This window comes from Amphibalanus amphitrite, unplaced genomic scaffold, assembly GCF_019059575.1.
Source record: "Amphibalanus amphitrite isolate SeventyFive unplaced genomic scaffold, NRLGWU_Aamphi_draft 000107F_arrow, whole genome shotgun sequence".
NCBI lineage: Eukaryota > Metazoa > Arthropoda > Thecostraca > Balanomorpha > Balanidae > Amphibalanus > Amphibalanus amphitrite.
Window position 1 is genome coordinate 848908 of NW_024881602.1, and position 12029 is coordinate 860936.

At 51.8% G+C, this 12029-nt stretch overlaps 1 protein-coding gene across 2 annotated transcripts in view; it reads right to left on the bottom strand.

The window, feature by feature from the left end:
- The window catches only part of LOC122380825 (cysteine-rich motor neuron 1 protein-like), an 89720-nt gene that overhangs the window by 17015 nt on the left and 60676 nt on the right, over positions 1–12029 (bottom strand). The window contains exon 1 of one of the 2 annotated variants that reach the window (XM_043364311.1): positions 3050–3239. The exons of the other annotated variant lie outside the window; for it this stretch is intronic. Coding sequence (XP_043220246.1) covers positions 3050–3119 — 70 coding nt within the window. The 5' untranslated portion in view covers positions 3120–3239. Of the gene's footprint in view, positions 1–3049; positions 3240–12029 lie in introns of those variants that run through there. 2 annotated transcript variants of the gene reach the window in all.

Consider the following 12029-nt stretch of genomic DNA (forward strand, 5'->3'; position numbering starts at 1 on the left):
CCGAAATCGCCCGGCTCCCGAATTAGCACGGCTCGCTGCACATCACTCGACGCAGAGATATCATCGGCCCAGTCCGACCTCGCCACCGCCGACAGGTGCAGTGACGGCGCGTGAGAATCCACACATTCCTCCGATTTGGGGGCACCCAGAGTGACGTCACGATCGCAGCCGTTCCCCGATAATTTAGTGGCCGTGTTTTTACAGGCCGGGCGCAGCGTTTCTCCGCGGTCGACCACGGTTTAATCCGGTGAGGTCGTACATCTCTGAGCTGTCGACGACGACGAGCGAAACAAATCGGCACAAACGCCATCTGTGGGGAATTATACAGAGATCGGTTTGATTATCAAACACACTGGCCCGTTCCAATTCGGCTGCCAATGCCGCACTGGGTTCTATTAATGCAGGCCCCTGATGCAGATGAAGTCATCAACACACCGACAGCTCCGCTAGGAATAGCCTCAGCGGCACGCATATCTCAGGTCTCAGCTCAGAGCCTCCTCGCCGTGTTAGCGCCGGAGCCATGATAAGCCTCAGATGGCTGATTCTTCAACAGTCTCAAAACGGCCGGACGTAAACGCAGACTGACGGCGATTCTCTGCGGTGAGGAAGACGTAAATACACACACCGCTCGACTATCCCGGTCGATGCCGACAATAAACCCGTGCCGGCCCCGGGAGCGGTACCAAGAACGCACCTCGTAAGCGGTGAGCGATGAGCCTCTCGGGAGCTCACATGAGGAGCCGAGTGATCCACTGCAAACAATACCCACCGCACAAAAGCTCTCGGGCAATCCGTCAGGCGGTTGGACGACCCGACGGGGATCGGGGCTTGGCCCTGCGCCGGCCGGCGACCGAGACGACCCCGCTTTTGATGCATCCGCCGCGACTAAGTGACGCACACTCCAACAACAAACAGGTCAGCCGGCGGGTGGGCGGGCCGCCGGCGGCGGTGGGCGGGCCGCCGGCGCCGTCCGGTCGGCAGAGCTGACACCCGCCGGCCTGTGTGGCATGGACGGCCATCAGCTGTGGCATTGGCGACCGGCACTGAACCATAATTGACTCGGCAGGCCACAGAGCTGACCAGCGGGCAGAGGTCCTGGTTCTGGGACTTGATCGTCATCAAACCCATGTAGTTTTGTCACCCCGTCCAAGCGCCGCTCCGCGTAGCAACAGGACACCAATTACATTCAATCGTGCGGTGCCCTCCTCGCGTGCACGCGTCCGCTATGGACGAGCCATGGCCGACGGTTGAGTGACTTGTGGTTTGCGTCAGTGGCCACAGCGGCGCTAGACCATGGCTACTGGCTACTATGTAGCATGACGTTGGCTGTATAGCGAAGAAAAAATAAAACGGTGGGAGAGACGGAGTAAGAGCCACAACCGTTCCCACAATGTAGCGAATCGTGCGAACTGCAGACGCATTTAATTCGTATATTGCAGCGTGCGGCTGCAAGGTTTGTGAGTAGCAGCCCCAGCTACGACCGCCAGTCAGGCGAGTGGCTATTTATGGGTCTGGCACTGGCCATTTTGTAATGGCACCGATAAAGTCACCCGGACATCAATGTTTAGCTCCGATGGTATCACATGAAGAGAATAAACGACTCCTCGGGAAGTGTTAGCGTTTCGTATTGATTGATGAGATGCAAATCAAATGGACACGCTTGACAGGCGAACGCATTTCGTTATATAATGCTGAGGGGCCACGAGGGTTCTTTATGCATAAATAAGGCCTCTATCCATAGCCTTCAAGATTGATGCGTAAGTGTGGCTGATATGCCGATAGACTCGGACAAGCACGCTTCAATAAATACAACTGTAGATCAAGCTACTATGCACGTAGCCCATGAAAGTACAATGGGAGAGCAGGCTTATGAAATCATGCAATACGACGCGTTACACCTACCAATGAAACCGTGTGCATTGTTTATCACTATTCTGTGTTTACACAGCTGAAAACTGAAAGAAATACGACCAAGCTCCACCCAAAAGTTGATTGAACTGATCATAACGTAAAGTTTCTGCCCTTTGAATTATTTATGTAGAAGATCATACGAATAGCAAAACACGCACTCAGCCCATTTGCAACTCAAATTGCATACATTAGCGAGATGCCGAATTTATAACGTAAACAAACGGCGAGGTCCCGTGATTTGTGCTATATCGGCGCGCTCTCGGAACGAATAACTTCGCTGCAAGACGGCTCCTCGGGGACAAATAGCTCCGAGTGCGACGTTGACAACATATTTCAGGAAGCGTATGCAAAAGCTACAGGCCTCAACGTAGGATCAATCGTTTATGTTTTAGGTCGGCACCAAATATACATCAATTATGGGCCATTCTGTATTTTGAGAAAAGAGCGTTACCGCGCATTTTTCAGCTCTAGATGTCTATCGGCTACCGCGATGTCTTCAACAACATCATCGGCAAAATGGTTTTGACTGCAACATCGTGTAGAAGGCGGCGGTAAAAGAAGATAAATCAGTTTAAGATTACATCGCTTCATGTGCATGACCTGTGAATTTAAGAGCAGAGAAAGGACTCATCTCAACCACTTCCAACTTAAGAATATCTTTATTAAACTCCAACTCCTAACCATGGGGAACTCAGATTTGATTATTTCAAGTCATCTAGAAAATCCCTCTTCCAAATTCCTAGCAATTCAAAGATCTTATCCACCACAGTCCTATGTTTGGTGCTACCTGGTAATAATTCTCACTCCGGTTACATCAAACAATGCTCCTCAGTCCTCAGAAACCATTCCCGATAAGCACGACACGGCTAACACGACCACCTGTAGTCCAGGTATCCGCATTCCAGCCTCGTGCACCGCAGCTCACGGAGCACGGCACTCGGTCTCTGGCTCGTAAACACGTCATAGTGTGACAATTTACGATCACCAAGTGGACCTTTCACAGTCCACACGGTGACAAATTTTCCCCATTGCCGCAATTATGGCTACGCGTGACACCGAATGGCACATTACGCCGCCCGAATGGCAGAAAGGCAGCTGGCCGGCGATTTATCACGTCCCAGAAGTAATGCACACTTGCCTGATGTTTGGCTGCTTCCTGGAACCGCGAACACTGCCAGTAGGACCACGGTCACACGGAGGGGGTTCATGTTGAAGTGTGACCCCTGCCTGGGTCCCTGGGAGCCGCTGCCGCTCGCCCGTCGCTGCCGGCGCCGGTGCAGTCGCCGCACTGTCGCCCTGTCGCGCTGCAGGCCGAGTGGCCACGCCGACGCGACGGGCGCGGGGGTCATGGGCGCCAGGGGATGCGCCGGCCAGGGGGGGAGGGGGGAGTCGTCAACTGCCCCGCCCGTCTCGACCGCCTGGCGGCAGCTCGAGGAACTAACGCTGCAATGAGCTATCGAGTTTGAAAGCTCGTAGGAGGGAGATTGTCCTCATGAGGGTTTAGAGCGGCCACAAGAGAAGTGACGCTAAGTGCTCACTCCATCCCGAGGGCGACAGCCAAATACTCCTTTTCAGCCCTCATTCATTCAGAATGATTTAATTGATAATTCAGGGCTTGCCACTATTTGACCTTTTTAACTTTCAGCTGCACTGTACTCAAAGTAAATAGCTATAATGGCTTGAGCTACATCGATATTTGACTTCTGCGAGGATGCAGCTGATTGTCAAAGCTCCAAGGAGGAGCAGGAAGTAACAGCTCCACACAGCAGGAGCAGGAGCCAGTGGAGCACGGGCCGTGACCAGTCAGCTGAGCGTGACCTCTCCCGATAGCCGGGGGGTAAACATCGGGGCACCATAATGGAGCCCGCTCCGTCATAGCAACAGCAGCTCAGACTCCCGGTCGAGAGCTGGTTTAGATAGTGATGTGATAAACATTAGGCGTCAAAAAGCGTAGCCACCAAATCGCTATAAAAGAGGCTGTGAAAGAGTGACCAGTAAAAACAATTTGAGGCCTAAAACAGTCCCATTCATCCTAACAGACAGCGCCGTAGTGTATTTTGACGTCAGTTTTACGCGTAATCGTTTCCCAAAATATCCCCCGGAGTGTTTCACGCAGTTTTTCGGCGAGACGTTTATTTGGCGGCGTTTAGCAGCCGATTCCTGAGACACCCCGTCGCTGGGAGGCCGCGGGTACAACGTCTGTCTGGCGACCCCCGGCTACGGCCCACCACCAGACAGCCGGCGCCGCAGTCAAAGCGAGCCGCCTGTTTGGACAGCGTAACGTAAACCAGACGGCGCCTGCCCGCCACGCGCACGCATATCATCCCGTCTATTATGGCAGCGCTAGGCCGATTAATTCGTCTCATTGATAAACGGTTCACGCAGCGAGAACACGCGTCGGCCACAATTCAGACATCCATCAGCGCTGCTGTGGGGAGATCGGAGGGGAGCCGCCCGGGAGCCGACGGCTGATCAGGGACACAGGACGGGCGCTGTGACGCTAAGGCCGCGACGCGAGTACTATTGAGGCATGTGATGGATGGGCCGGGACGGTCCGCGTGGCACTGTCGTCTTTCAGTCGCGTCTCTGCCGTCTTCGGCTCGGAGAGTCCGGGCCTCTCATTCAGACCGCGTGCACAAAGGCCGGTGTTGGAGAAACAGAGAAGCTCTGTCAAAGACGGCAGCATTCGCCCGGATAATGATGGAATAGATAGGACGAATAGCGACCGGGATCAGAGCTCAGCTCAGTGATACCGGTGGGATTTGGTCGTACCGGAAATGCATAACTGTAACGCTTCCATGAGTCTTTGGAATTCTATGAAATGCTGGCTTGTATCAAAGGCCCAGCCTACAAGCCCCAGTGTTGTTTCGTTTAAGTTTCTTGAAATGGTTGGATTCTTTGAAAAGCTTAATGGCAATATCGACTGTAATTCTGATGACAATGCTTTCTTGAAACGTTAAAAGCCTGTGCGGCATGCGCTCTCCGTTACCTATGTGTGTCACGTAATGTGTGTTATAGCTGCACTCGAACAACGTGCATCGTTGCATCAGTTTGTATCCTACCAGAGCACATGTTTCCGCATGAACGTCAGCCTGCACGTAAATCCTCGGTGACCTGATTCAAGACATGCTAATCGTGCATCCCAGATTCTAGTCGCAATCCCCTATCCAGTGTTTACTGCCATCAGACCCCCCCCCCCCCCATTCAGCGTACACCTCCGCCTCCCCAGCACGAGGGGGCTCCGTGGCATCCCCTACGTCATCGCCATTGACGCAGCTGCGGGCACCCTATATGGCGATATCCGCTGGGCATCACGGCGTCAGCGGCAGCGCCGTCGCCTGCAGCGGGCCTGTTTATTCAGAGAGCTCCAGCTCGGCTTTTCTGGACATGAGTCACCGGCCGCCGGTGGCGCCGGTCACTGGCCGCCGGCCACCTCTGAGGAGTGAGGAGGGGCCTCCCGCAGCTCCTACCCCCTCCCCCCCCGGCCATGGATGACACCTCAGCCCTGCTCCAGCGCCCCAGCCCAGTCCCGACTCCAGACCCACCCCTAGTCCCCGTCATCGGGGGCCAGAGCGACGGTGACGATGTTTGCTGTCGTCAGGCAAAACTGTGAGCCCCGTGAGCGGGAATGTCGGAAGTTCGAGGTTAAACATCGACGGCATGTCTTTCCAGAGCTTATTTCAGGAAGAGGCCCAGCTCCTTGGTCAGGCTATGCCAGAATCAACAGGATACGGTATTCACAGCGATCGAATTCACAAAGCGTATTTGGGGCGGCAGCTGTGCTGGTTCACGAAAATCACGGAAACGAAGCGTGATCGCCGGATCATCTGGGTGTCAGCACAGCAATCACACCATCCGTCATGTTAACTATAGGTCCTCGCACAGTTAGGTCATCTAGCTACTGATTTTGTCCACAGATCGCAGCTCATTGGTGTCCAAATTTCGGGTGGCTGCAGCACGGGTAGTAATATTCCGTCATCAAAAGTCTCAGGCATAAATAATCGGATAATCCCATGTCATCTCATTCAAACGAAGATTGTCATGTGCATGGGTCGCCATGTATGCAGCTCGTGACGCAAACCTGACCTCTATACGCATTCGGCAAGCAGCCTCATCGTTCAGGATTTTCAACCACGACAGGACGACGGTCGCAGACAGTCCCTCCTAGTGGCTGATACGGTACCCACTGTCGCTGACACACAGTCCTGACCTTGTGATACGGGGCCTGGCGTCTGGCGACCGCAGATCCAAATACAGGGGGGGCATTCCACGTCAAGTGAGACAAAAAATGACCATTTTGAACCTCACCTCCTCCGATTTTTGCGAAACTTTGTGAAACTACTCATCTATATGTGAAAAGAAAGGAGACATGTTTTTGTCAAGATATGACGTCACGTTTCCGAGATACACGTCATCAAACATTGACTTAGGCAAGGCACATTATCATCTTTAAAGCGTCATAACCATTGAAGGTTTAGACATATCACCATGAGACAAAGTATGAAATGGAGGGAATAGATCAGGCTTTAATTTGAGGATAACAATATTGACATAATTAGCTAATTAATGAACTAAATTAAAATTCAAAAAATAAATTTTGATTTTCTGAAAAATGGGTACCCTTCGATTTTGCTGATTTTTACATATTTCATCCTCCCATACATTAGCTACATCATATAAAAAATCAAGAATGGGCCGACGTCTACGTAACTGCCTTTTGGACTTCGGAATGTCTGGCACTCGCGAGTTTCGTTTTAGCAACCAAGGAGAGGCGCTACCCGGAGATGCTTCTTTCTGCCCCAAACCAAAGCAAACCTAGCCTGACCTGACGTGACCTGACCTAATCTAACATGCGTAAATATGTACAGCCCTCACGGCAGTTGCCGACTGGCCAAATGCTACTTAGATACGAACATTAGCCCTCACGACATTTGCCGGCTGGCCAGATGCTACTTAAAAAACGAATGCGTGTTTAAACACTTGAGGCTAACCGGCCACGAGCCAGCCACCTTTAGATTACGAGGTGGGTACACTCGGCACACTAACTACTAAGCCACGGAGATAGCTGGTCATCGCGGAGATGTAAGCCAGTTTTTTTAATGATGCAATTGGGCATTCTCCGGGCAGCGCCTCTCTTTGGTTGCAAAAAGGAAATACGCCTGACTCTCCCAGCGCTAGGGGAGAAAGGCCCGGCTTAGCCAAAAAAGGTATAAAAAACGGAATTTGAATTGTAGGTGGGGAACTTTATCGTGTGCCAATTTCATGGCCCTAGATCAATATCTTCAAGATCAAATGAGGTTAATCGTGATGAAATTTGCTATGGTGACTATTTTGCGTTTATACGCCCATAGCTCTAAGAGTTACTGGCCGATTTTTTATTTCTTCCTTTTTACGACATTTGTAGTGTTATGAGAATCTTTAGATAATCTAACCATAAATTTGGCAGTTAGTGGCCTGCTAAGAGTAAGATGTCGCCGGCAAAGGCGCGGGGATCGGCCGACGCGGGAAACGTTTCAGTCACAGATTGTGTTTGCACCCTAATAATTCAATTTTTACCAGTTGGTTTTCGTATTTATTTGACCATTAGTTTGCCTGTACATTTTTAAGCCTTCACACAAAATTTGACACGAATCGATCATAATCAGCGGTAAGAAGCGCAGTGCAAAGATGGAACCGTCCGGCGCCGGCACAGTCTACCATTCCGGCGGCAACGGCCGACGCCGGCCGCCGCGCCGCTCCGGCAAGATGTTTGACTTTACACCGCTATTACTAGAAAAGTTGTGGACCGATTTACCTATTGCTTGCACAGGAGGATTTGCAATTCAATTCTGGGCAGATGCTGAAAGTTTGACGTTAATATAATAGTTATGGCGTGAGTTATTGGCAAAAAACAGGTGGGGTTGGCGAAATCCGCCCCTACCATCGCCCGTGCTACGGTGCACTACTTGTTGCTATATCATCCAAAGTTATCGTTGGCCCACTCTAATTTTCTCAGCACGTATGCCTTACGTGTGGTGAAAGATAATGTCCAAATTTGAGCAAAATCGAAGGGTACCCATTTTTCACAAATTTGATTTTAAGAAATTAATTCAAAATAAAATAAATTCAAAATCACCAAAAAATGTTAAAATTACCAAATTTAACTAGCATAACTCCTCGTGTTCACGTTTCCGTTTGTTTGAAATTAATAGCTTCAAAAATGTTGAAGCTATAGATCTTTCAAGATTGCAATACACGTCCAATTCTGCTAAAAAAGCGGAAGTTTAGCGGCTTGTATCTCTGTAGCCCGAGGGCATATGACAAAATCCTTTGACCCTCAGAGGTTTCACCCAATAGCCAACAAGTATACCAAGTTTGAACAAAATCGCAGAGGTGGCCGATTTTGGCTGTCCCGGTTGACATGGAATGCCCCAGGGATGTCTGTGGTCAGAACTCCGCAACAGTGGGAGGGGGGGGGGGGGGGGCGGTGAGCGGGCGGAGTGGGAGAGGGGAGTGGAAAAGGGGGAGGAGAATGGCGCACGGTGGTGGCCCACAGGACGAAAATTGGCCCCGTGAGAGTCGCAGTGATGTCAGTCAGAACAACATCTCGACGGGAGTCAGCCGGTGCCGCCAAACACCACAACTGGCGTCCAACATACACTCTCGCGGACAGTCACTAATCACTGGCCTGAGAGCGGCGTCACGGCGGCGGCCCCGCGGTGACGGATCGGCAAGGGTTAGGGGTCAGTGACACATTAATCACCCGCGGGACACGATGTGGGTCACTGCCTTTTTAGGTCCGTCAGAACCGGGCCGCTAATTATGGGAGATAATGAGATCCGGGCCAGGTGATAAGGGTTACAAAAGGTCATCAGAGATCGCACAGGTGAATCATTTGAGACACACTCGCGGTGACATTGGACAGTTTGACGCTTGTCTCATGTGTGCCAGCTCGTCTGGACACACCCGGCGATGTGTCACGGGTCACGCGAGGTCAGACTGCGCAGCTGGCGGTGGTGGCATCCCCTGTTTGTTGACGCGTCAAATACCCTCCTCCGGTAGCCAATCCAAATAAACCAGACACTGGCGGCGCCTCTTGGAGCACCCGATGACGCCTGGCCCCTCCCCCGATGACGGGGTGACGTCATCAAGAGGCACTGGTTAGATGATAACGCCCACGACATCGGGCAATGATCCGGTGTCCTTGCAATTCGCCGGCCTGAGTCGTCCACCGTCCGCGCAATCAACAGACCCCGAAAATAAGGCGCTCATTGTCAGCAGAGCCGAGCCGGTGCCAGAGACGACCTTCAACGGCTTATACGATGAGGTATGCTGATGATATTCAAGGAGCTTCGTACTACCCAAAAATCAGAAGGCTATGCCAGGAAGAGCAGAAGGGAATGGAGGCAGATTGAGACGCATTGACATCAAATGGGTCAGTTTCAGGTGACTGATGGACAATCGGAGCCAAGCGGGCTGAGGGCATGGAAAGAAAGAGATAGAAGGGCATTGAGAGAAGAGAAGGAGAGGGGAAAGGGCATAGAGAGAAGGGAGAGACTGAGAAGCAGAGGGAAATGGGTAGAGGGAGGGGAGAAAAAGGAGAGAGAAAGAGGGAGAGGAGGAGATAGAGGGAGAGGGAGATGGAAGACATTGAACTTTGAGATGGCTCTCTGTCTTTTCTATTTCCAATCGAGCAGCACTTCCGCCACTGATTCAGATCATTGCCATGCCGTATGAGTGACATCACGACACGATCCTATCCCTGCTCTCATTCTGCATCATTGAGGCCTGTCAAAGCTTGAAAGCCCCAATGACGTAGCATCGGATGGACTGCATCAATGCTGTCATGGTTCTGAAATTCGTTCCCAGAATCGCCCTTCCCCTCCAGTGACCTTCTGCAAACATTTCGGACACCACATCAGGAAACTTGGAATGAATCACGGAGAGCCGTGGTGGTGCAAATTTTTCGATATTTCGTTTCCTCGCTTGATCCATTAGCGACAGATCTGCGACGAATGATTGAATCAGTATCAGTACTCATAACCCACCCCTTCATTTTCTTCCTCAAACCACACGACTGAACAGCTCCACATTCAGGCAGAAAACATCCACATTCCACACCCGCAGCTTCCCAAGTCTCCACAGAGTAGGAAGCTTCCTCGTCGCATATTTCGACTGACTGTGGCATCAGTCTGCTGACCCTCGCCAGACGACGACCTTGGAGACCGCAGACGGCTCGCGCGCGAGTGCAGACGGCCGCCGTACGCCCAGAAAGGGCAGTGCCACCCCGGTCCTGTCGTATACGACTGACCGCGGTCGGGGGGCCAGGGAGTGACTCACGATCACGAAATTCGGCGGCCGCCAGTGCCGCCGTTGCGTCAGCGGGTAAACAGTCGATGGCAGCTATTTCGGGCCGGTTTGTGACCGACTGTCAATATTTATCAGTCGCCGCAGAGAGGGTTTGTCCCAGGTGAAATTCACGGCCGGATTTGTTGTGAGAGGAGAACAGGAGGCACCATGGAAGGAGTTTTATATTGATGCTTAGTGTACCGCAAACTGCTAGCTGCTACACATGTGTCATGGGACAACATGCAATCGAATTAAATATGAATACTGCATGTGGTTGCATAAAAAACACATCTACAAAGAATAGCATAATTGATAACGCAGGAGACCTGCATGCTAACATCCTGGGACAAACCATAATGCATTACAAATGTCATTACAGGACACCTTGTCATGGTCGCCGCGGGATGCTACATGATGGAACCTCCAGAGAAACGCGTCCCATCTTCTTCTGTATCTGTTTTTGCGCCATTCGCAGGGAGGAACGGAGCGAACTCAGTCGACCGCGGGATGTTTCGGATGATCGCAGTTGGAGAAATGGGTCCACTGGGGGCAGTTGGTGTGATCCATGGAGACAAATAGGCACCGCTTCCCGCGCCGTATCGCTCGTCATTTTTCAGCAGCTGCGACAGCGGCGCACTGCACAAACCGCCGGAACGGCCAGCGAATGGCAGCGGCAGTCAATATCGTCCAACTGTGAGAGGCCGTTAGGTGGGCTTATGGTTTCTGAGCGACCGAGTGCGTCGGAAAAAACGCGTCCTTCTTGTTGTGATAACTACCAAGGTCACTGCATACTATTTGTACCAAATAGTTTCTCCATAATTGCAGCAAGTCCAGAAGCACGACAGCACTGTTTTTATCACAATAAAAACCCTCTCAACATGCATCTTCCCTATGATATTCAGCACCTCTCAACATGCTGACGAGTGGATTACCATGAGCGTCGCCACCGTCCAACAGGCGGCCGACGGTCCCATCCGCACTCAATGTCGATACACCGGCGCGATGGCACATGACATGAATAGCCACTTACCTCGCGCCCCGCGCCCCTCCCCTCCCCAACCGGTGCTGACGGGGCGGCGCACAGTCGCACCTGTCGCTCCGCAGCCCTCAAACAATGCGACAGTGCCACCGGCGCTACACTAGACAGCAATAATTTCACTGCCGTCTTCGACAGAACACGGTGTTCGTCAACCTGTCACGAATACCTACTGCAGCAAGAGTCCGTATCGTGAATGTATGAACTCGGCGCCGCTAAAGCCGCCACTGCGCCGTCGACTGACGTAGCGCAGGTGTGACAAATTGAGGAGGTAATGTGACGTTAACGTGGCACTGGGAGGCGCGTGAGGAGGCATCATTTATCAGAGGTGCGTGGCGTCACGGGAATCCTTTCACGGGGGGGGGGGGGGGGGGTCGGCCCGTGAGCAGTCAGCACCATCGCTCCTCCACTGTTGGTGGAATTTGGGCTACTGGGCGGTGACATGTCAGTCAATGCTTCGCTATTTATCATGAAGGAAAGCGCTGACTTTGAGGCGTTGAGGCGAATCATATATTATGATGACATAAGGAAGAAAGATATCAGAAGCATAGCGCTGAAACCATAGGTCATGTGGTCGTGCAAGAACAAAGTGAGAAAGAACGGGTGGCATGCATAGCAACGCCTGCATGCAGGTAGAGTGCTCTTAAAAGTTCTACCAAAACAAACTTCAGAAGACAATACGACAAAGCCGATGCCCGAACATTTGAAACTTCCTAAAAGTTCATATGCATATTCTTTTGGAAATTCTGGTCAC